The sequence below is a fragment of the Setaria italica genome, chromosome I (assembly GCF_000263155.2).
Source record: "Setaria italica strain Yugu1 chromosome I, Setaria_italica_v2.0, whole genome shotgun sequence".
Taxonomy (NCBI): domain Eukaryota; kingdom Viridiplantae; phylum Streptophyta; class Magnoliopsida; order Poales; family Poaceae; genus Setaria; species Setaria italica.
In genome coordinates this window covers 40,647,383-40,671,223 of record NC_028450.1, presented here as the reverse complement: position 1 = coordinate 40,671,223, position 23,841 = coordinate 40,647,383, and the positions used below count along the sequence as shown (strand labels likewise).

Here is a 23,841-nt window from a genome sequence, read left to right as displayed (position 1 = left end):
CAGTAGTATGGATGCTCTGGCTCTCTAAAATTTATATGGTGCCATTACCATGAAAGCCCCCAAATTGTGCCACTCTGGCACCAAGAATGGTTAAAGGGGTGTGGTTATTTTTTCAATTTTTGGGGGGGGGGGGGGGGGTATTGTAAATTCGTAATTAATTGCAGTTCTGCTATTCCTTGTGCAACATTAACTTAACATATGTGCTTTCAGAATTTCATTTCTTTCCTTGGATATAATTGTCTCATTTTTATATACCATGATCCAATAACTCGTGAGACCACATGTACTGTTTGCTTATACTTTTATCTTTCTGAATGCCTTCTTGTTTATGGATGAAGGAAGGTGGAGGCTGGACTGAAGAAGTACAAGCCAGACATCATAATTAGTGTCCACCCCCTTATGCAACACATTCCTCTGTGGGTGCTCAAATGGCAAGGCCTGCAAAACAGAGTTGTCTTTGTAACTGTCATCACAGACCTCAACACTTGCCACCCTACATGGTATGTTCAGCTATCATAAGGAAAATTTGAAGTAGTAAAGCAAGTTGTTTTAACTTGTTCTGACCATTAAAAAGATACAGGTTCCATGCCAATGTGAATAGATGTTACTGCCCCTCAGAAGAAGTTGCCAAGAGGGCAGCATTGGATGACCTACAACCTTCTCAAATCCGCGTGTTCGGTCTTCCGATTCGACCATCATTCTGCCGTGCAGTTCTTGTTAAGGTATCTAGTTCACCCTAATTCTAATTTTTCCATTCCTGCTAATTTTAATTTGAATATATGCAATCTTTCAAAAGGCTGAGAAATTAATTTTACAGTGTTCTGGCCTGTTGTGTTTAATGAATATGCTGTGTACCCAAAAGCACTGTTCAAGTTTTGAGAAAACAGATCAATATTTGTCTGTGCATTGATGTGTCTCAGTACAAATATTTGTTGCCATCCATTTTATCTGGAACTCAGAAGGTTTTTGTTTGTGTGTGTGTGAAACCGATTACTCACCAGGATGAATTGAGAAAGGAACTTGAATTGGATCCTGAGCTTCCTGCAGTGCTGCTCATGGGAGGTGGAGAGGGCATGGGTCCTGTCAAGAAGACTGCAAAAGCCCTTGGAGAATCATTGTTTGGCAGAGAGCATGGAAAACCAATTGGGCAACTTATTGTCATTTGCGGTCGGAACAAAACACTGAGCTCCTCCTTGCAGGCACTTGAATGGAAAATACCAGTAAAGGTATAACTCTGAGCTTCTTATTTATTCTTTTTCTGAAGGATCCAAATGGTTTTGCCCATAGCCTAGACAACAGTGTTAATCATGCACTGTCGGTTTCTTTTACCTACAGATTAGAGGATTTGAGACCCAAATGGAGAAGTGGATGGGTGCTTGTGATTGTATTATAACAAAGGTAAATCTTCTACTGTTCTGGATTCTTATAATGCTGCTTCCTTTGAAGATTTTTTTTGTTTATTTATGATCTTGCTTCTCTTCTGTTGTTTGGTTCCACAGGCTGGACCAGGTACCATTGCTGAAGCCTTGATAAGGGGTCTTCCTATAATCCTTAATGATTTCATACCTGGACAGGTTTGTGCCTACTATCTTTCTGCAGTCATGGATTTATATTGTCACAATGAGCATGCAAGTGTATGTCTTCCTGCATTTATGATCTGCTTAAGAAAGGCTCTGCCCTGTGTAATTTGTTTGGATCAGTGTTGTTACAAGCTTGCATGGATGCTACCTTGTTTTGCTGCTGTGTGACATTGCCTTTTTATGGGTATTATTTTGTCATATGGTTGTTCCTTCGAAAGCTTTTTTGCAATGCGCCCTATCTACATTTTAAGAAAAATTTAATCTTTGATGACACAAACTTTTTTCTTCACTCCTGCTGAACAGCTGCTGGCTTTACTGGCTTACAAATATCTTTCTTACTATAGCATTTATGCCTAGAAATAATTGTATTTTTTAATCGAATGCAATATATTAGAAACGAAGCCCTAAGGAACTATTTTCATCAATATGTTCTCACACAGGCTTGTGCTTTGTATGACAGGAAGTTGGCAATGTCCCTTATGTTGTGGACAATGGTGCAGGCGTGTTCTCCAAAAGCCCCAAGGAGACTGCTAGTCTTGTTGCCCGTTGGTTTGGTCCAGACTCAGAGGAATTGAAAAGGATGTCAGAAAATGCACTGAAATTGGCTCAGCCGGAAGCTGTCTTTGACATTGTCAGAGACATCCATGAGCTCTCTCGGGAGCAAGGCGTGATTTCACAGATATCTAGTTCCTTGACGTCATCCTTCTTTATACCATCACCTGAAACCACACCTCTCCAACTTATCTGAAACCTTGGAGCTGTGCATAGCTAGAATTGCAATCTCTGACCTTGTGGACTTGGCATTCTCCCCTACAGCATGACCTGGAAATGGAACTTCAGGGAGCCTCTCTCATCAGCTGTTGGTACGGGGATTCCACAACTTTTCAGTTCATGCCCTCTCATGGTAGTTATGGGTGGGCTGGTTTGACTAACTGGTTGTTGTTTGGATTGTTGGCTTCATGTTAATTCTGTGAAAACCATTCATTCATATCATGTTTCCACCCTTCATCATCAGTGGGGGATTGGTGGTGGTGGCTTGTAAAATACACTCAATTTTGTGCATGGAAAAGTCAGACCCTTGTCATGTGCTAACCATGTGATAAGTTCATGTAAGTGGAAGATGTGTATAATATGATGGGAGATTGGTTGAGTGGAAATTTTGTTTGCGGAGACATTGAGTGTCATGGGTGAACTGTATTCCACTTTCCACTTGCTGCTGTGGTTTGCTTGACTACAGGGTCAGCGCGTATGGTCGTGTGCTTGACTGCCTATTGTTAAAAGCATCAAGGCAGCCTGACATCCCTGTAAACTCGCACTGTTTTTCTGTAGGAACCGTTGTATTCTACACAGCTCTATCAGCACTTCTGATTGAAGTGGTATTCTCTCCGTACCAAATTGTTGACTTTTCTAGATTTATAGATATTATTATGCACCTATCTACGTGCATAATAATATCTATGAGCTAAAAAAAGTTAAAACGACCTACAATTTGGAATTGAGGGAGTACCACTTAGTAGATGAGTTTGATGTCCATGAATTCTCCTGAGCCTGAGGCACGTATTTTCAGTATTTGGGAGCAATGACCTTTGATGCCAGAATTCAGCAACCCGGTTGGAAACAAAATTGAACCTGTCCGTGGGAACAATGAGCTTTTCTGAGGTCAGCCGCTGCTTGGCTTTTCTTCCCCTACCAACCAGGTCCGGCGCGGTCATTGGACATTTGGACTAACAGATTCGGCCGCCTGTCCCCAACCATCTCAGGTTTCAGGTCGAGTCCAGAGTCGAGACGACCAGCGTGAGTGCGAGGGTCCGGGACTCGTCCTGACAATGATGAAGCCCGCCCTTTAAAAGACAAAAGGCGACGGATGATGATAATGATGCACACGATATGCCTAGGGTGATCGCACCACTGAGAGTTGGATGGCCACTTTCAGGCGCGGAGCATCCTTCTCCTCGGCACTTCGGCCGTTGAGCGTTGCGCCATCGTCAGGTCGCCTTCGCCGATCCACAACAACCAGTCCGCTCCGTCGCAATTGCTTGTCTGTCTCTTTCCCGAGCAGAACGGCCGCGGCTCATCTCAAACGGCAGATGCGTTGCAGCCAGTGTACACGAGGAAGGAGCAGATGCAATGCGCTCCGCATGGCGCCTTTGCCCTTGCCCAGTTCTCCGTCTAGATGCGGATCTGGTTCAATACGCAGAAGCGCATAGAATACGATCAACCAAGCGAGTCACACGGGTGCTAGTGGCGCGATGTGAGCCTGTTGCTACAGTGCCAGGTTCCAGTGCTCCATCTCCATGCCTCCTTGGACATTTGGCAGCTAGAGACCACGATTCGTGGGTCGTGGCCCCGGCGCGCTCCAGAAACTGCCACATCCACGCGACAAATACAGAAACATCAGCGTATCGAAATTGAATTGCGCATGAATAATTGCTTGTCTTATCCCTCGCGATCATTCTACATCGAACGTTTGTTTCCCCTCTTCTGATGAGACATCAACGTTTGTGCTACTTAAGAATGTTCAGATCACTGCTTTTAGTTCGGTTACCTCGCACCAACTTTAACTGCTCCAGTAATGTCCAAAGGGAAACGGACTGGAGTCTATCACTGTCATTGCATCACTAATCATCTGTTCATTTCTGCCAGTTTTCTTTTCCACAGGTTAAAAAATTGTCACCTCTTGACTCTCCTGTACAGAATCCATGTACATACATGGATCGGAGTCGTCTCTACGACCAAGTCCTATCTACACTACACCAAGAGATCTAATATTCACAAAAACAAAACGAAAAAACTAAGGAAAATAAGGGTGAAGAAGGCGCACGCCAACCACACGAGTCCACAGCGTGCGGGGCACGTGGACCCCGAAAGTCAGCGGTCAAGGTAGGAGCTTTCAGCTACGGCGTGGCGCCCCAGAGCACCTCGGCGAGCACGGTGGCCTCCTCCGCCGGCGACACGGCCGCCTCCCGCGCGCGCCGCAGGATCTCCAGCTTCGCCGCGCGCTTCTCCCGCGGGCTCAGCCCCTCGCCCACCTCCACCTGCACCGCGAACCGCGCCACCGCGCTCGCGAACGGCCGCTCCGATGCCAGCGCCGCGGCGCCGTCGTCCTCGCAGCGCCGCCCCAGGAGGCGGGCCAGGAGGGAGACGCCTTTGGCGTCGGGCTTCGCTTTCGGGGAGCAGTAGGGGTCGTCCGCGTCGGCGAGCGAGCCGCCGAGGTCGTCGGAGCGCTGCAGGCAGAGGAGGCGCTTGACGAGGCCCTCGGCGAGGAGCGCGTCCACGACCTCCTTGCGGCCGTAGTAGCCGACGCGGAGCGCAAACTCGAGCGCGAGCGTGCGGACGCGGGGGTCGGGCGCGCAGAGCAGCGCGACGAGCCGCGGGACCTCGCCGCGCGCGTGGAGCTCGTCCACGAGCGGGCTGCGGATGGCGGCCACGAGCCCGTTGAGCGCGCGCAGCGGCGCGGGGGAGCCCGACGCGGCCGCCACCAGCGCGCCGACGGCGGGGCCCATCAGGACCGGCCCCACGAACACGTCCTTGTTGAAGCGCACCAGCGCGAGCACCGCCGCCGCGCACCCGTCGCATACGGCCGGGTCCCCGAGCTTCGCCTCGACGGTGGCGAACACGCCGTGCTGCAGCAGCGCGCGCTGGAGCCGCGGGTCGAACCGGCCGACGGATAGCAGCCGCGCCTCGAGCTCCGCGAGGAGCGCGCGGGCGGCGTCCGCCCCGCCGCCGCCTTCGGAGCGCCGAAGCTCGGCCACGAGGCGCGCGATGGTCTCCCGGTCGATCCACGCCTGGATCTCGCCGGCGACGGCGCCGGCCACGCGCGCGATCCCCCTCCGCGCGCCGCACCGGCGGCACTGCGCGCGCAAGAAGCCAATCACCCCTCCCCCCTCCTCCCCGGCCCCGCACAGGTCAACGGAGCACGAGAGGGCTCTGAGCCGGTAGAGGAGCCGGCGCAGCGCGGAGAGGTTGGGGTCGCCGGCAAGGAGGTCGTCGGCGCCGGCCTCGAGCGCGAGGAGCGCCTGCAGAGCCGGCCCGCGGCCCTCGCCGGCCTCCACCCTCCGCGCGGCGTCGCGCAGCGCTCGTAGGACCCTGAGGAAGCCCTCCCCCTCCTCCATGGAGATGGAGGAGAAGGGGGGAGGCAGGGCACGCGAGGCCTCGTTTTTATCCCGCCTTGTCTCTGCTGCCGACGCGCACAGTAAGACACAGTGCTAACCACTGAAGCCGTCGTCTTTTACCGGTCGCCGGCCGATGGCGCGCCGGTTGCTCTGCGGACGCGCTCTGCGCATTCGCGGCGCGGGAACGGGGGAGCTTCTATCGTGATCGCTGCATCTGTGTGTTGTGTTTTGCTCTCATCGCACGTTTTTTATGCAATCATGTACCCTTGGAATCTTTGGTGCATTAAACCTTGTGCTGAGATGCCTTCTTGAATGACCTTTTTTTTTTTTGGCGAGTAGGTTGTCCCCGTAACTACAATGTCCAAAGTAAAAATCTCTGTTATACATGGTGGAGTTGTACACGTGTGGCAATGCAAAAGGGTCCGTGTGATGATCGGAATACTCCGGATCGGAGTCGGAAGTGGCGAAACCAGAGACTTCCAGTTCTCCGTGCCGGGATCGGGCTCGGGGCTCCCATCAAGTTATGTTTGGCTAAACCAAATGTTCTTTTCTTCGGTTGACTGACGAGCCAGTATGCGAGAGGGATGGCGCTTGAGGTGCTACCGGTTCCTTGGTATATCCGGATCTCAAACCGATGGAAGGATCGACGGAAGCTCTGTGTGGCACTGAGGCTTTGACAAACGCGGCTGGGGCATGGTGGCGACTCGCCATCTTTAATATACGAATCTTGGTCATAGTATCGGGGTATTCTCGGGTTCTCATTAAGCCACGTCATCCGAATTTTTCGCAGCCATCTGATGCCTGTGCTGTTTTAGAGCGGACCGTCGAACCACGGGCAGAGCAGCTTGCGTCGTCAGACGCCTAGAACCTCCTCCGTCCCCGACGAACTTCCTAAGCGTGAGAAAAACGACGCCTCCCCGTCGCTGCGTTCGCCGCCTTCAAATTCGATCCTGACACATTCGATCAGGACCCCGCGGCCGCGGCCCGTGGGGCTTCGGTAACCGAAGCCCATTCATGGACGAAGGACGATGCACACCATGGTTCTATTTCAGTAACCGACCAAATAACCATGTTTCTGCAGAAACAAGAAACAAGAATGAAAGTGGCCACATATGCAGCTGACAATGAGATCTACCTCTCTTATCTACATCTACAGCTAAAAAAATTGGGATGACGACAAAACGTCGTAGTACCGATGTCTTACACGGTTTCGGTCCGCCAAACAATGATTTTGAGCCGTGCGTTGGTCCTCCTGCCAACAGGAGCTATCAGCCCTTAGATCGAACGTCCGCCTCTCCATGCCCACCCTCGCCTCCGAACAATCCGCATAACCCTTCGTCCTGCCATCCGGAAGCCTTGACCCTTGGATCGACCGTCAGGAATTACCCAACTCACGCCGCGATTTCTTCTCCACTGAAATAGTGTATCGCGTTCCCAACATCGCCGGCGGCACTCCTCAATTGCTTCTCTGCCCAGATCAACAAACATCATCCATCGCTCCACCGCGGCAAGGAGAGGGCGCTTCACCGCAGCCATCGTCCATCAAACCGCCGCCAACATCGTCCATTTCCGCAAACCGCCGCCAACATCGTCCATTTCCGCACCGCGGCCATCGTCCAATTGCTTCACCGCCCGTGACAAGGAGAAGGGTTTCATAGTCGATCCATCGTTCGTCCCCGCCGCGGCGAGACTGACTGCGGCCATCGTCTTTAATTCACCCGCATGGTACGACCATTGCATCTAATGTGTTGTTCTTCTTACATGATCGCATAATCTAGATTTAGCGCTCACTTCTTCCATATAGTGCCTGAAGGTGGATTTTCCAAGAGCTCAAAACCAATAAACCTTAGTAGCATTTGAAAGAGTAATTGTGGGAATAAAATCAATCTATTCCATAGCAATGTGCGTGTATACATATGGAGGCCGGGGTGGCTCTAAGCCAACCGCACAGGCGTATATGCCTAAAATCAAGGGCTGACTACTATAATTATACATACTACAATTACAATAGTCTAACACTCCCCCGCAGTCTAATCGGGAGCATCGCTAACGGTCAGGCTGGATCGAAACTCCTGGAACAACGAGGTGGGTAGGCCCTTGGTGAAGACGTCGGCATACTGTGATGTTGTAGGAACATGAAGAACCCGAACGTGACCGAGGGCGACCTTCTCTCGAACAAAATGGAGATCAATCTCTACATGTTTCGTTCGCTGATGCTGCACTGGATTGCTGGAGAGATATACTGCACTGACGTTATCACAATAGATCAAAGTGGCTCGGCGAGGAGGGCGGTGAAGCTCGAATAGTAGCTGTCGCAGCCAGGTGGCTTCAGCTACGCCATTCGCCACAGCACGGTACTCGGCCTCAGCGCTGGATCGTGAGACCGTGTGCTGACGCTTGGAGGACCAGGACACCAGATTGTCACCTAGGAACACTGCGTAGCCAGAGGTGGAGCGACGGGTATCCGGGCATCCAGCCTAGTCTGCATCCGTGTACACGATGAGCTCTGTAGGTGACGAGCGGCGCATAGTCAAACCAAGTGAAAGAGTGCCTCGTAGGTACCGTAGAATCCGTTTGAGAGCCGCGAGGTGGGGCTCCCTGGGGTCATGCATGTAGAGGCACACTTGCTGAACAGCAAAAGCAATATCCGGACGGGTAAATGTCAGATACTGCAGGGCACCAGCGAGACTGCGGTACTGTGTGGAGTCAGCGACAGGAGGTCCATCTGCGGATAATTTGGAGTGTACATCGACAGGGGTGCTGCAAGGCTTGCACTCACTCATCCCGGCTCGCTCCAAAATGTCCTGAGAGTATTGTCGCTGAGAAAGAAATAAACCACTGGCAGAGCGTGTCACTGAGATGCTTAGAAAATGGTGAAGCGGACCCATATCAGTCATAGCAAACTCACGCTGGAGAGCCCCAATAATCTGCTTCAGAAGACTAGCAGAGGAAGCAGTGAGAACAATGTCATCCACATAAAGCAACAACAAAGCTGTGTCTATCCCTCGTCAATATATAAAGAGTGAAGTGTCTGACTTTGCTTCAACAAATCCAAGTGAAATAAGATGAGAGGCAAACCGATGATGCCAAGCACGCGGAGCTTGCTTCAGACCATATAGAGACTTGTTGAGCCGACAGACGAAATCAGGACGAGAAGAATCCACAAAACCTGTGGGCTGAATGCAGTACACTGTCTCTGTGAGAGTACCATGCAGGAACGCATTTTTTACATCCAACTGGTGAATGGGCCAGTCCTGAGAGAGAGCCAGAGAAAGAACCACTCGGACTGTCGCGGGCTTGACCACCGGGCTGAACGTCTCATCATAATCAATACCAGGCCGCTGTGTGAAACCCCGGAGGACCCAGCGGGCCTTGTAGCGATCCAAAGAACCATCTGCAAGTAGTTTGTGACGAAAAACCCACTTGCCGGTGACCATGTTAACACCAGGAGACCGTGGCACAAGACTCCAGGTGTCATTGGCAATCAAGGCATCGTACTCAGCTTGCATAGCGGAGCGCCAATTTGGATCGGACAGAGCACCACGGACAGAGCTAGGCAGTGGCGACATGGGCACAACGTGGAGGTTGAGGCGATCCACAGGCTGTGCGATACCGGCCTTGCCGCGCGTGCGCATGGGATGCGCATTGTCGACGGGGGTGATGGAGACCGGCCTCGTGGCCGCCGTACGACCGGTGGCCGTGGTGTTGCTGGCAGTTGCCCGCACGGAAGACACGGGGGCAGCAGCACCGGCTGGGGCGGTCGACGAGGCGGACATAGCGGTACCGGCTGTACTCGATGGCGCCATGGGAGTGGTGCTACTGGCAACAACCTGTACGCGGTGTACAGGGGCAGCAGCACCAGGATGTACGGGCGTGGAAGAGGCGCTGCTAGGAGCAATCTGGGCAGCAGCACCAAGGTCCAGTGACCCCTGGGAGAGCTCAGGTGCTGCTACAGTGCCATGCACGGGTACAGTACCATGCACAGCATGAGGAGCCGATGGAGTACTACCTGCATGAGTGAAACGGGTTCCTGGAACCGAAGTGGTAAGATCATGCTCATTAATTAAAAAATCCAAGGCGGAAGGGGCCATTGGTGTGGTAGACATGTCGGAGAAGGGGAAAGAGGACTCATCAAAAACGACATGTCTAGAAATAATGATGCGATTTGACTGGAGCTCGAGACACCGATAGCCTTTGTGTTCCGAGGAATAGCCGAGGAAGACGCATAGGGATGAGCGGGGAGCGAGTTTATGGGGTGCTGTGGAGGACATATTGGGATAGCAAGCGCACCCAAAAACTCGAAGATGATCATAGGAGGGCTGGGTAGAGTAGAGGGAGGTGTATGGTGTCGAGAAGGCGAGGGTTTTAGTGGGGAGCCGGTTCACAAGGTATGTCGCAGTGTGAAGGGCTTCGACCCAGTAGACCGGAGGGAGACTCGCCTGGAACAAGAGAGAACGTAAAATATTATTTATGGTGCGAAGGGAACGTTCGGCTCTACCGTTTTGTTGAGAAGTATATGGACACGACATGCGGAGTGCAACACCGTGGGAGAGAAAGAACGTGCGTGCCTGAGAATTATCAAATTCACGGCCGTTATCGCACTGGACGCTCTTGATGGTGGTGCCAAATTGTGTGCGAATAAAAGTGAAGAAACTGGCAAGGGTGGAAAAAGTCTCGGATTTTAGGCGGAGCGGAAACGTCCAAATATAGTGGGAGCAATCATCAAGAATTACCAAATAATATTTATAGCCCGACACACTAACAATTGGGGAGGTCCATAAATCACAGTGTATTAAATCAAAATTATGAGAAGCTCGCGAGGTAGATGAACTGAACGGCAAACGTGCATGACGACCAAGTTGGCACGCATGACATATGTGGTTGACATCATCTTTATTATAGGAAATGACACTGGAGGCAATAAGTTTGGACAAAGCTTCACGCCCAAGATGACCGAGACGACGATGCCAAAGGGAGGTGGGTGCAGCGAGGAACGCAGAGGTGGTGGTGGAGGGTGCATAGAACGGGTAGAGGTCACCGGAGCTATTGCACCTGGCGATCACGTTCCTGGTTTGCAAATCCTTCACAGAAAGGCCAAAGGGATCAAACTCAATGGAGCAATGATTGTCGGTGGTAAAGCGACGAATAGAAATTAAATTCTTAATAATGTTGGGAGACACCAGCACATCATTGAGAACTAAATTGCGATGCGATAAAGAAAAAGTATGTGATCCAGTGGCTGTGACAGGGAGCAAGGCACCGTTTCCCACAATGATAGATGAAGGAGTGAATGAAGTGGGCGAGGAAGTGGTGGAGAGTTTACCAGCGTCCGAGGTCATGTGCGAACCTGCACCGGAGTCGGCGTACCACTCGGAAGTAGCGTTTGGCGGGTTGAGCGTCATGGTGTTGAAGGAGTGTGCAAGGGCATCCTGATGCCATGCACCACCGTGAGTGGGGTTCCAGGGCGCCGCTTGGTACGCCGGTGCGGGCGCCTGGAAACCTAGGGGTGCAGCTCCCCCGTAGTACGTGCCGTACGCAGGGGATGGAGTGCCGTAGAAGCCGCCATAGGCGCTGGGTGCGCCGCCAAAGCTGCTGGCGCCAAAACCGCTGTACTGTGGAACAGCGCTGAACGCTGGTGGTGGGCGCCCGGACTGGTCATATGGCCACAGCCGTACAGTGCTAGCCCATGGGTGCGCGAAGGACGGATGCATGCCAGGGGGTGCACCTCCCTGTCCAGCTGGAGGGGCGCCACCAGGGAGCGCCGATTGGCCTTGCTGCTGGCCGTTGCGGCCACCGCGGCCGCGACGACGGCTGGTGCGTTGGCCGTTTGGCGCCGGGGGGCGTGCTGGAGGAGGCACCCCCCGAACGTGGAGGTGCTGGAACCCCGGGAGCTGCAGGCCACGGCGTTGCAGCGACGAGTGCGGATGGCGGGGATGGAGGACGTGCGTTGATTTCCAGCTCCTCCAACAGTAGGTGCGTGCGTGCCTCCGCGAACGTGGGGAACGGCCTGTGCATCTTGAGGATGGACACCATGTGGCGGAACTTGCCGCCGAGGCCGCGAAGGAGCGTGAGCACCATCTGCCGATCGCCAATGGGATCACCGAACTCGGCAAGGGAAGCCGCCATCGACTCGAGCTGGCGGCAGTAGTCGGTGATGCTTAGGGACTCTTGGCGGAAGTTGCGGAATTTCGTCTCGAGCAGAAGCGCCCGGGACTCCTTTTGGCCGAGGAACTCGTCCTCGAGATAGCACCACGCCCCGCGAGCGGGGCCCGGCCGCATCATTAGAGATTGCTGCAGGTCGCTGGAGACGGTGTTGTAGATCCAAGTTAGGACGCAGCAATCAGCTTGAACCCATGCTGGGCACGACGGGAAAGCTTCGTCCTCAATGACGTGACGAGTCAGGGCATATTTGCCGAGGACGGTGAGGAACATGCCACGCCACTTGGTGTAGGTGTTCGTCGCCTGATCGAGGATGACAGGGATGAGCGCCTTCATGTTGACGACGGCAGTGGCTTGCGCCCAGAGGGCCTCATGGGAGCGCTCATACTCGTCCAGAGCAGCAGCACGGAGGCGGGCTTCCTCGGCACGGCGGGCTTCGGCCTCAGCCGCGAGGCGCTGGTCCTCCGCGGCCTTGGCGGCAGCTGCAGTGTCGTCGTCGTCCGCCATCAGGAGGGAGACGCGATGGTTGGGCGTTTGCAAGTCGTGACCAGACCAGCGGACGAAGTCACGATGAGGCCAGCGATCGGAAGCACACACTAGATTGGAAGCAAATTGGGTCACGTCAGAACGTGAAGTCCTGGCGAGGGATCAGCGGCAGGAGAAAAAAAAAAGAAGAAGAGCCGGCATCCGCTGGACAGCGACGGTGAGAAAGGACCGGCGTCCGGAGGACAGCGTCGGTCTTGGGATTTACGATAGCCGGCGGCGAGGGTTTGCGGAAGCGCGGCCGCAGGAGCGAACCGCGTGTGATACCATGAAAGAGTAATTGTGGGAATAAAATCAATCTATTCCATAGCAATGTGCGTGTATACATATGGAGGCCGGGGTGGCTCTAAGCCAACCGCACAAGCGTATATGCCTAAAATCAAGGGTTGACTACTATAATTATACATACTACAATTACAATAGTCTAACAGCATTAATCATTTACCTTCTCCCATGACACATTTGCCACTAGGCTTGAGTTCTGCAAGGAAAGGAACTTGTTCACTAACCCTTCTCAGAATTGCAGCCTGAAACACAACTAATGAGCCTTAGTCTACCTAAGCAAATAAGCACATGTGATACAAGAAGATGATAACCCGTTGAGCAATGATAATCAAATGCAGTACAACATTAGTTGACCCACCAAGAACCATAAAAATAACCATTGCATTCTGCTGTTACTTCTTGGGGATAATGTCCCTAGACTCCAAGCCCATATTTAGCAGTCTTAAAGATACTTCCCAGCAAGGTGGCTTTCCTCTAGCTTTAAAGGATCTTCAACAGGGGTTGAATAACTTTTTGGTACATGAAGCACAAAGAAAAAAGATTAAAAATAGTTAAGCAAACTGATGTAAAAGAATGGTTCAAAATAAACATGAAAAAAATTGAGATATTGTTTGCACATGTATTAGCTGTGTACATATCACCATATATCTCCGTAGCAATACATAAGTATGGTAGAATGAGTACCTGTATATGAGAACTAGAGTCGCTGATCAGAGACAAAAGGTAATAAACATACCTGGAAAGAAGATACCATTTCAGAATAATTGCCCTGAAAGAGACCAGGCTGCATTGAAAAATAAATTTCATCAGAACATTGATAGTAGAAGAAAATTCAAAAACTCAAATATATTTAACAGATTATTGTGACACTGGTTAAGGACTCCAATACACAGATGGTGCCAGGCACATTAACCTAGGTTTCTAGAAGATAATGTGCATAGCACAAGACTGTTGACATGCAGATAGAAACTGTGCTAAGCATATAGGTACAATAAGTCTTTTGAAAAAGAATGCTTTTGTAGTTGCCTAATAAAGGAAATTTCTAGAGTTTCAAAGATGATTTAGACATTAGCTTATTGAGATTGCAACCCATAGTTTATATGCGATGATAATTCTGTGGAATTTAAAAAGCAGTCATGTGGCCCACTTCCGGGAGGAATGGAGTATTCTATACACAAATTTTGCAAACAATCATCCCAAGTATCTATACTGCTTGTTACCATAAGAAGATAACAGATGCATGTATTTTCACAATAGTGCTAATGCTACTGACAAAACTCTAGGGAGTGGTGGGATGGCCTAAACTTACTATCATAATCATAATCAGCTGCATACAAAAGAAATCCAAGATATGAAAAAAGCAAGTTGGTCTTTCACATATTTTTATAGTCCAATCAGATTAGGCAATGGAAGCAACATGCACAAGATATCACAAATGTATTAAATTGGGTCCAACAATCTGCAGATTAAGCATTAGATGTCTGTAGGAATGCTATATATGAAGAGGGAACTTCATAGATTAAATCATAACTCAAGTAGTAAAAAAGGAAAATAAAACTACAGCACATATTCCAGAGAATAAGTTAACCTCCGAGCACCAAACTAAAATGCAGCAGAAAGTAAAGTAACCGAGCATCACTGTGCAGTGACTATGGGCAACAAACTTTTTTCTTGCATACCATCTCGTGCAAAGTTGATGCCTAATGCTAGCTCTGGGAGCTCAGGCGGGAAATCATATAGGCACATGTTTTCCTTTCTTGCAGAAAAAAAAACATGCGCATGCTAGGATGAAAAACATATATGCTGTAATTATTGATAACAGATCAGTAAACATTTCATTGAAAAGATTTATTATGCACCTCATTTGGAAGTAGCTCAATTGGCACTACGATGAATACAGAAGGATGTCTACCAATACTTACATTGGTGTGGTAGCGTCGAGGACATGAGCCAGTGGCACTCGAGCTCTAGACCAGCGACGCGTGCGGAGAAGGGTGCATGGGTCCTATAGTGACAAGTAAAAATCCAAAGTATCTTCCCTCAAAAAAATCCATAAGTATCTGTCTGATTTGACAAAATTGGAAGCATGGACGATGGAAATTGAATAGTATATAATGGGTGAAAACTTTAACAACTAACGGTTTGGTTATAATCCATGTAGCTTAAATATTTGAAGTATAGACAGCAAGAGTCTTGCCTTAGATAGACAACAAGTTTCTTTTACCAGCTTTCCATCAAAAATAAACACATCTTGCCACCAGATACAAAATGCATCTAAGTGCAGACCTCAACAACATGTCTTGAATTACGAGCGGTACATAAAAATATATTTCCTCATTTTGGTTCATGGTATCACACAACCATAGGTCGCCAGATTATCCTAACAGGCATATGTCCAACTTACCAAGAACTTGCTTGTCATTAGAACAAGTTTTGGACCAGGCTGAAGCAGTCTCACAATCTACTTGTTGCCGCTCGGTGAAGAAGATGTACTGCAGCGCAGCTCTTGCGAGCTCCGACCAGCGCCGCCTCGATTCCTCGCCGGCGAGGCGGCGACCGTGCGGCAAGGCCCAAAATGACCAAAATACATTGGCCATCTCAAGTAGGCGCGGCAACAACCGCGCCATAGTTTCTAGTCAAGCCGATCGTCGTCAGTCGTCACGCCGCTGCCGGCACACCGCGCCGCACACGGGGCCTCTGGCTTCCGGAATAGCAGGCCCGAGCCCGAGCTGAGGTTGTTTGGACCAAAAGGAAAAGAAGAGAGGAGAGGGATAGAGAGAAGGATATGGGCCGGGCTAGAAAGGTTTGGGCTAAAAGAGTTAGATAGGTTTAGGTTTTTTGAAAACACATTTTAAATTTACTCGAAGCCTATTCAAATTTGAAATCAAATTTATTTTTTTCACACAAGTAAAAATACGCATTTTCAGCATGATTGCAGCAAACATAATTCATTAACCTATATTTATTTAATTTATATTTAAAATTTAATTTATTTTTTTAAATAATTATACACACTCTCTAATTAATTCAAAAAAAATTATGAAAAATTTAAAATCATAGCAAAATTCAAACTAAGGTGTTACAATTATTCACGTGTATTCTTCCAGGATTTAGAGTCCTGTTTTTGCAAGGACCTAGTAGGTCCTATCCTATTAACAAAAGGTCATGCAACGATGTCCTCTTGTAATCAGCCCTATATAATTGAACATATCGGCAGCTGACTAAGCCGTTTCATCAAATCTCAGACCTGGGAGGACGTCGACCACCTCTTCGCCACCCACTCGCACCTGACACCACTCTGGACACTCCTGCCTAGCCGCGCTCCCCCGTTGACGCCGTGTGAGGTTGCGGAGTCAATCGCCCAGGTCTTCGGGACCCTTGCGTCGGCGATTGGCCACACCACGGCGCTCGCCGTTTGGAAGGCCCATAACAGGATGGTCTTTGGTGTGGATAACCTCTCGCTGTGCGACATGCCGACATCGCTAGGCAGCTGCATGATCATGTCGACCTTTGAATCTGTCGCGTGCCGCCGCCGCCTCGACATGGAACCTCTCAAGCTCTGATGCCGTTCGGTGGTGGATGTAATGCAGAACCCCTGAGCTCTCCTCCCTCTCCCTCCCCCACTGTTCTCAATTCACCAAGCACCATGCCGCTTGTGTAATCAGACTTTAGTCTGTTTGTGGAATGAAAATTCAGGTGGGCTGCTTGCCCCCCTTGATTCCTAAAAAAAAGTTTTACAACCCAAACTTCAGATACTCACTCTGAACTTAACCTTGTGTCGAAATTAGCGTTGTTCAGTAAGCAGAATCATACACTAACACGAGCTAACTTTAATTTTCTCTTGGCTCCTAGCCTCCTGACCGACATGTGTACATCACACTCCCAATATCCCTGACAAGAGTAGGCAGATCAAGATAAGAAAATAAGATATGCGAAAGCTTGTAGGACTCAGATCCGTACTGTCCAAGTAAACAGACGCTGCCACATCGATGTGGGTGAGGCAAACCGTCGAACACCTGTACAGTGGCAAGGTGTCGAGCCCAACTTCGACAAACAAATTTGGCGATGAGATCGACCTTAGGGGATTCCGCATATAATGGAACATCCTTGAACGGCATGCATATCTTTTGCCCGCCGACCCGCCGTTGCTCAGCTCCATAATGCATCTTTTGAGTTCCTGTTTTGACTTACCAGTGTGTTATAGTATTAGATGATTATCCCTTTCTTCTTTTGAGCAAAAACATACTGTTCTTTGTGAACTTTTGCTGCCTATGTTCCAATCTTAATTTACAATCCTTTATTATATATGTGTTGCAGCTTTCATCAATCAGCAAAGGGGACCAAGAAGCAAGTGATACTATTGGCAATTTCTTCGTAAACCTTGGAGTAAAAAGTTGTTTTGAAATTTTATTGTTACGTGGATGTGTTGGTTTGGAGCAGACGTTGTTTTGTAAATTCCTAAGCTGCATGGCTCATCGTACATTTTTATTCTTACATCCAGTGTTAGTTATGTTGGCTAATCGTACATATTTATTACTTACGTCTGCGTGTTAGTTTTGTTTTGGAAGCTACATCTACGTGTTAGTTTTTTTTTTCTTTGAAGCCGGTCGTTTTAGGTTTTCCATGTTCGTATATTTTATTATACATCTAGGACATGATGTATATATAGGTATATAGCAAAACCTATGAGTCTAAGAAAGTCAAAACGATATATAATTCGGGATGAAGTTCGAGATGGAGTGGTGCATGTTAGTTTGATGGTGCCTATGCAGCAGGCTACCTTGAACCTCACTCGGCGGAGCGGCAGGTCAGTAGTAGGAGCACTCCGCTCCGCACCATTTGCAGGTTAAAGTTTTGGCTCCAGACGTGTGAAAGTAATAAACAAACTGAGGTCCTGTTTGGATCCTTGGAATTGAATTCCATTCAATCATAATTTAGACACAAATTAATTAAGTTAATATAATTTGGAATTGAATTCCATTCTAATAATTATAATTTAAACATAAATTAATTAAGCTAATATAATTATACGTGGAATATATTTGTATATTATTGTTGACCATATGGGAGAGATACTTATGTGTTGCACTTATGCTATAGGGAAGCGAGTCGAAGAGCATGCTATAAGTTGCACATTAGAAACATAGCATGAGGATCTATAGAATCGATTTCCATCTTCCATCCCATGAATTTAAGATAGCCTTATATCTAAACTTTGGAAAGTTGTGGAATACCACATTCCAAGATAATTAGCCTATAGATTCCAATTCCTTCACGGATCCAAGGTTAAAAAGAACAAAGTAACGTAGATAATAGATGATAAATGTTCATGTTGCCTCGGTATATCCCCTCCCAAAATCGGCAAGACCCTTGACATCAAACCCGTACAAATAACAAGAAGGGGCTGGGGCCCATCATCACTCGCCGAACAGTTCAGTTGAGCCTCCTCCTCCGGAGTGTAATAACAAGTCATTGGATAGGGGATGGATAGAAGTAGAAATCGAGCTCGCGCATCATCAGCAGTTAAGCACCTCCTCCTCCGGAGTAGGAGGGATGGATCGGAGTAGAAATCACGCTTGCGCATCATCAAGCGCCAAGCGGATGCGCAAGCTGTTCAGCACCTCCTGCGCAGTGCTAGGCCCCTGAAAAGTAGAAAAAGGAAAGAGGAGGTAGAGTAAGCGCACCAAAAAAAAGTTTGAAATTCAACCGTAGCGGTGAGTTGTGTCTTACATTGACAGGGAGTTCAGCCCACCCCCTAAGGATTTGGATTACTGTGCCTGACGACACAGCTATTGATAGTCTTGTGCCATCAGTGGTGACGTGGGTGAGCATGCCGATCACTCCACCCCCGCTCACCACAGGTGCCCCGGACATTCCATGCATCGCAACGAAGGTAAGATACAGTTTCGTGTGGGTGACAGCACCGGCATCGCCGTGGGGGACTATCCACCTTCATGAACAAACAAAAATTGCAGGTTAAGCGAGTGTATCTGAAGTAAAGAGGCGTGGACGAATATTTGACAAACGAATGCTTCAAGTTTCCTTGGTGGTGAAAGTCGGAGGACTTGTTCTTGCGTCAGAAGGGCACTGTGTTGGAAACCGATGGGGAATTATGTCGAACAGGTGGTGGGCGAGCGGGCAAAGGCAGGGGAATGCAAGGAGGCGGCAGACGATGCGCAGCAGCGGCCGGCGAGGTCATGGGGACTGCGTTGGGTGCCGCAGGGGTGGGAGAATGAAGGATCAGCACCAGCGGTGGTGCCGGTGGCCAGAGATGGGCGGCGGCGGAGGAGCAAGGCGATCGTCCGACCAAACTTTTATCTTTAATTTTTTTCGCTGCATGGCTTGAGTTTTCTCAATTTAAAGCGAGGCAGGATTTATACCAGTCTGCATCTACGAAAGTATGAAAGTCAGTAAACATACCTGATGCTTCCAGGGGACAGCCCTGGCAGCCTCACACGGGCGTTTCTCTTGAAGAGACCCACCGGGTTGCAGTACCCAACTGCAATTGCACAATCACCAGCGTCGCCCGGTGGGGTGAAGGTCAGTACGGGCGTGCCTCTCAGTTGTGGAACCGTGAGCAGAGCCATGTCGGTGACGGCATCGTACTTGACCACCTTAGCCAGCAGTTCTTGCACCCCTCCTTCCGCCAACGGCTTCCTCACGTACACGCCAACGCCTTTGTCAATGCTCGCTTGCACCGTGTGATAACAAGTGAGGACAAGCGCCGGCGCCGGCGGCGACAACTGGGTTGCCTCTTGGATGACGAAGCCGGTGCCCAGGCGGTTTCGTTCGGTGATCACCAACACAACACCCATCCTGTAGTCCGTCGCCCTTCGGTACACATTCGGGCTCGGATTGGTTTTCATCGGATCTTGGTCCTGCACCTGCTGCATCTGCAAGCAAGGAAAAGTCAGGGTCGCGAGGCCCAGGAAATGAAATAATACAGCCCATATAAGCTAATCCCCAGTACGCAAGCGCAACGCACGAGATAGGAGGCCCACCAATACGGTCCAACACACGAGACGGCCCAATCCGAATGAATGCCTAAACAACTACACTTATCACTTCCTAATTACTGCTAGATGAGAGAGAGGTTAAGCAAGCATTGGACATCACTGCACTTTAACCTAAACTAGGGGTTTTTTTTTGGGAGGGGGGTTGCAGCCAGGGGAGGCTGATACCCTCGGACAAGAATTCCCAAAACTGAGAATTCATATCTACGCACCTCGGTAATAGTCCTAGGAAGACTAATACGTTCGAATCCCTATCTGAGACAGTACAAATCCATACAACATAGAAGTAAAGAGGGAAATAGAGTACAATATTATTACGGATAACATGAGTACGAGTACATCTCATCGGCACATATCGGTACAAGTCCAACGGGACTGAAACATGAAAAGTAAAACATCTACGCAACGGTAACTGAAACTAAGGTGAACTCCAACTCCAACAGGCGACTTGAGCATAGCACGATCCCTAGTCTTCCCATCCGAGAAGCGAGTAGGCCATGTTAACTCCCAAAAGCAGCAAAGCCAAGGAAATGGGGGAAATAAACTATATGCATGGATGAACCTATTTATGGCTGTGGAAGTTTATGCATGCGATAGCAGCAAAGTCAAGGAAGCAAGCACAAATCCTGAGGTCAACACCTCAACAAGGAAGTCGGCACAAAACACCGGCCCTTCACCTGAGGGTCCAGTACCAAACACTCTAGGCAATGTGGGAGCTCCCTTCCCTCACATCTCAACGGCAAAGCCGGTCCTATCACATCTCCAAAAAGAGGGAAGGTAGAAGCACAAGAAAAGTCTAGTCAAGAGTAGCGGTAGAGGACAACACTGTCCATAACCAGTGCACACGGACTATAGCTATAGCTTTAAACACTCTGCATAGGTTGTACATTTGTACCCGCCCGGATGGAGCCAGGACGGTAGCAAGTCGTCCAAACCCCACATAACGGCCGGAGCCCTAATAAGTGGATAGCTCTCGCCCGACTCCTCGAGTCTGGAACTATCTTCGTCTGTAGGACACGCCGTCACCAGAGAAGACCTCGAGGCTATGAAACCTAACCACGCCGGGCTGCAGTCTTGTCAGAGTAGGCCATTGCCTCGAACTCCTTGCACGACCTCCCGTCCGCTTGCCCCCTACCTGCCACGTGAAGCCCACGTGGCCGGCGGCGAGCGCTGGCGCGCCATGGCGCGGCATGGCGAGGCGGCGAGTGTGGACGGCGCGGCGAGCTGCTGGGCGCGAACGGCGCGGTGCAAGGCGGCGGTGACCGTGAACAGCGCGGGCGCGGCGCGGCGCGGCTTGCGGACGCGGCGACCGCGAACCGCTGCGGGGCGTGGCGCGGCGCGAGCGCGCGCGCGAAGGCAAGCAGCTGCGCGGCACGAGCGGGCCAAAACAAGAGTGGCTCGAGGCGAGCTGATGCATGCAGTGTGCGAGCAGGCAGCAAGGCGAAGCGCAAGGTGAGCAGCGGTGCAGCGCAGCGTGCGGCGGCGCGCGGCCAAGGCAGAGCAGGCAGCGAGCAGCGGCACGGCGAGCTGGTCGGTGGTTAAGTCTACGGGCTAAGCTAGGCTACCAACAGAAAGGAAATGGGGCAGGGCCGGCGGCGGACTTACGGCGACGGCTTGACGGAGTCGAACGGCGGCGGCGCGGTGACGAGCTTCGGCTTCGGCGGCGAACTCCGGCGGCAGCTCCTTCTCCCGCGGACAGCTTCTGCGGCGGCTACTTCTCCTCACGGACGGCGCCTTCCTTCTCGCGGACGGCGCCTTCCTCCTCTGGCCTCCGTCTTCCTCCTCCCGGCCTCCTCCTCCTCCTTCCCCCGGCCTCCTTCTTCCTCCTCCCGAACTCCTCCTCCTTCTCACCCTCTGCCCTCCTCTCAAACCTGGTGGCTAGGGAACGGGCGGAGCCCGAATATTGTGCACGGCTTGAGGAGCGCCTCGGCACCCCCGGAGAAGGCGGTGGAGGGGCAAGGTTAGGGGTAGCCGTGGATGCTAGGGTTTCGGCCTCCAGGTGCTTTGCGGCGCATCGGACGGCTCTGGGCGCGGGGGTTGGTAGCCGGCAGGGGTATCTGCGTCTTTGCGCCCGCGGAACCCTCCAGAAGCTGGCCACGCCACCCCCTCCTGGCGGTAGTGCGCCTGCACGCGCGGCGCGCGTGAGCTCTGTCCGTGCGGAGGAAGAAGAAGAACAGCGCTGGGCGGGCGAGCTGCGGTGCGAGCTGGGCCAGAGAAAAGGGAGGAAAGGGGAGGCGGCCTGCGGCTGGAGAAAGAGAAAGCGGGCCGGCTGCTGACTTGGGCCGGAGGAAGCCTGGTAGCGGGCGCGAGCAGGCTGGGCCGGCTGCAGGCTCGGTTGGGCTGGCCAGGTAAGGAGGTAAGCTGGTTTTGTTCTTCTGTTTTTGTTTTTAGATTTAGGTTTGAATTTGTATTTGTATTTTAAGTTTGAATTTGAATTCAAATCCTCACTCAAACATAAACCCCAAATAAAATCCATAAACTCCAAATCAAGCCACACATAATCGAAATGGGAATTTAGGGGAGAGAGAGAACTTGATTTGCAAACTTGCACACATTCATACACAAAGTTTTTGAATTTTGGAAATTTTACATTTATAATAATATTTCAATTTTTTGGAATATTACACCCTCCCTCCTCCTGCTCCTTCCGCCTCGCCTCGGCGCTGGTGGCCGGCGGGCCGACCGGCCGGAGAAGCGGCCGGGTCGGGTGCGAGCGAAAAGAAAAAGAAAAGGAGGAGGCTTTCTTCTCACAGGACCCTGGGGTTCCTTCAACCTCCTGGTGCGCTGCTGTGCGCCATGGGTATCGGAGTTCTGCTCGAGCTCGAGCGGCTGCACAGGCCCCAAACGGCGGACCGGGCGGACTCGACCGCGGTGGGCGAGGCACATTTACGACGATTCGACTATGAAAGGGATAGGGGTTAGGGAGGGGGCGTACCTCTTTCGGCTCCAAGGTCCTCGGTGGGCGGCTGCGACAGCGAGCTCCTATTCCTTGGCGGACGGCTGCGAGCTCCTCTTCGTCGTCGGCGGCCTGCTCCAGAGCGGTGTGATCGATCGGTTAGGACAAAAGGAGAAGGAAAGATATAGGCAGAATGGGAGAGACGCACGGAGAGCTCACCGAGAGGGGAATTTGCCTGGTGTGGTGAGAGGGGAGAGGAGAGGGAGGAGACGAGGAATGGTTGCTTCCTTTTCCTTGCCGAGGGTCAAGAGGAGATATGGTCGTCCGCTCGGTCTTGTGAGCATGTCAGGGAGGGGGCAGCCGTGCCGTGGGTGACGTTTGAGCAGCCAGAGTGCATGCCCTTACTTTTTCCACTTTGGGAAGAAGAAAATTGACATGTTTGGGGCCACATGACAATGGAAGAACGGGTACCTAACAATTACCCTCCAGGGACGGTGTGTTTTCAGAAATGCCCATGCTCGAATCTGATCTTTGATTTTCATCAGGAGGCTTTGGACGGATGATTCTTTAGACTGGAACGATCGTGGGCCGCATCGTCGATGCCTTGGAGTAAACCGATGGCGCAAAGGTGTCTCTTCAAGTTTTCTTGCTTGTCCTTGTTCCGTGCTGTCCTTGTTCATATGTAGTAGCTGTGATGGATCTGTGATGTAGTTCAAGTGGACAAATCTTAGTGCTTTGCAGTCTTTATACTCCTAATAAGATCGGATCTCTTAGAATATTGAATCTCGATGACAGTTGTGTTTGGGGTACCTGGTGGATTTTATTTATTTGAGAAGCAAGAACTGTCACTGCTATATTTTTTTTGAACGGAACGGCAAAAGCTTTGCCATAATTTTTATTAGAAGAGAAAAAAGGAAAAAAGAACAAGTTCGAACAACAGCCAGAAGAACAACTACTTCCCTCCAAACCACTGGCCACGGAGGAAAAAACAACAAACAACAACAAAACAAACAACCAAGCAAAAAACAACTAAAACCCCTGAAACCTGATGTAAAGAAAGCAAGAAGCAACGCTACAACTCCGGTGCTTCTTTTACCAGCTTGACGAGTTATTGGACAGCAGTCTCCGGAGATCGAACCAGTGAGATACTCGACTACCGATTTGATGGTCCTTGTGTAGCGAAGCCGTTGTCACTGCTATATATATTACAGAATTAGAGCATGAAAACCTTTGTTACCTTTGCAAAATAAACC

At 50.5% G+C, this 23,841-nt stretch overlaps 2 protein-coding genes and 1 pseudogene across 2 annotated transcripts in view; 1 reads left to right on the top strand and 2 right to left on the bottom strand.

Moving 5' to 3' along the window:
- Positions 1-2,752, top strand: part of LOC101764643 (probable monogalactosyldiacylglycerol synthase 3, chloroplastic) — a 4,232-nt gene extending 1,480 nt beyond the window's left edge. The window contains exons 3-8 of the mRNA XM_004954200.3: positions 339-500; positions 581-722; positions 1,002-1,226; positions 1,336-1,398; positions 1,500-1,574; positions 2,041-2,752. Coding sequence (XP_004954257.1) covers positions 339-500; positions 581-722; positions 1,002-1,226; positions 1,336-1,398; positions 1,500-1,574; positions 2,041-2,328 — 955 coding nt within the window. The 3' untranslated portion in view covers positions 2,329-2,752. The remainder of the gene's footprint in view (positions 1-338; positions 501-580; positions 723-1,001; positions 1,227-1,335; positions 1,399-1,499; positions 1,575-2,040) is intronic.
- A 6,945-nt stretch (positions 2,753-9,697) lies between these two features.
- Positions 9,698-12,358, bottom strand: LOC105914326 (annotated as a pseudogene).
- Positions 12,359-17,841: 5,483 nt separating this feature from the next.
- LOC105914636 lies at positions 17,842-22,876 on the bottom strand. Its single transcript, XM_012846946.2, has 5 exons — positions 22,808-22,876; positions 22,628-22,720; positions 19,100-19,572; positions 18,410-18,629; positions 17,842-18,321 (listed from the first exon to the last, which is right to left on the bottom strand). Exons 3-5 carry the CDS (start codon positions 19,570-19,572, stop codon positions 18,250-18,252), a joined length of 765 nt encoding a protein of 254 aa, XP_012702400.1. The 5' UTR covers positions 22,628-22,720; positions 22,808-22,876; the 3' UTR covers positions 17,842-18,249.
- Between the last annotated feature and the right edge of the window lie 965 nt (positions 22,877-23,841).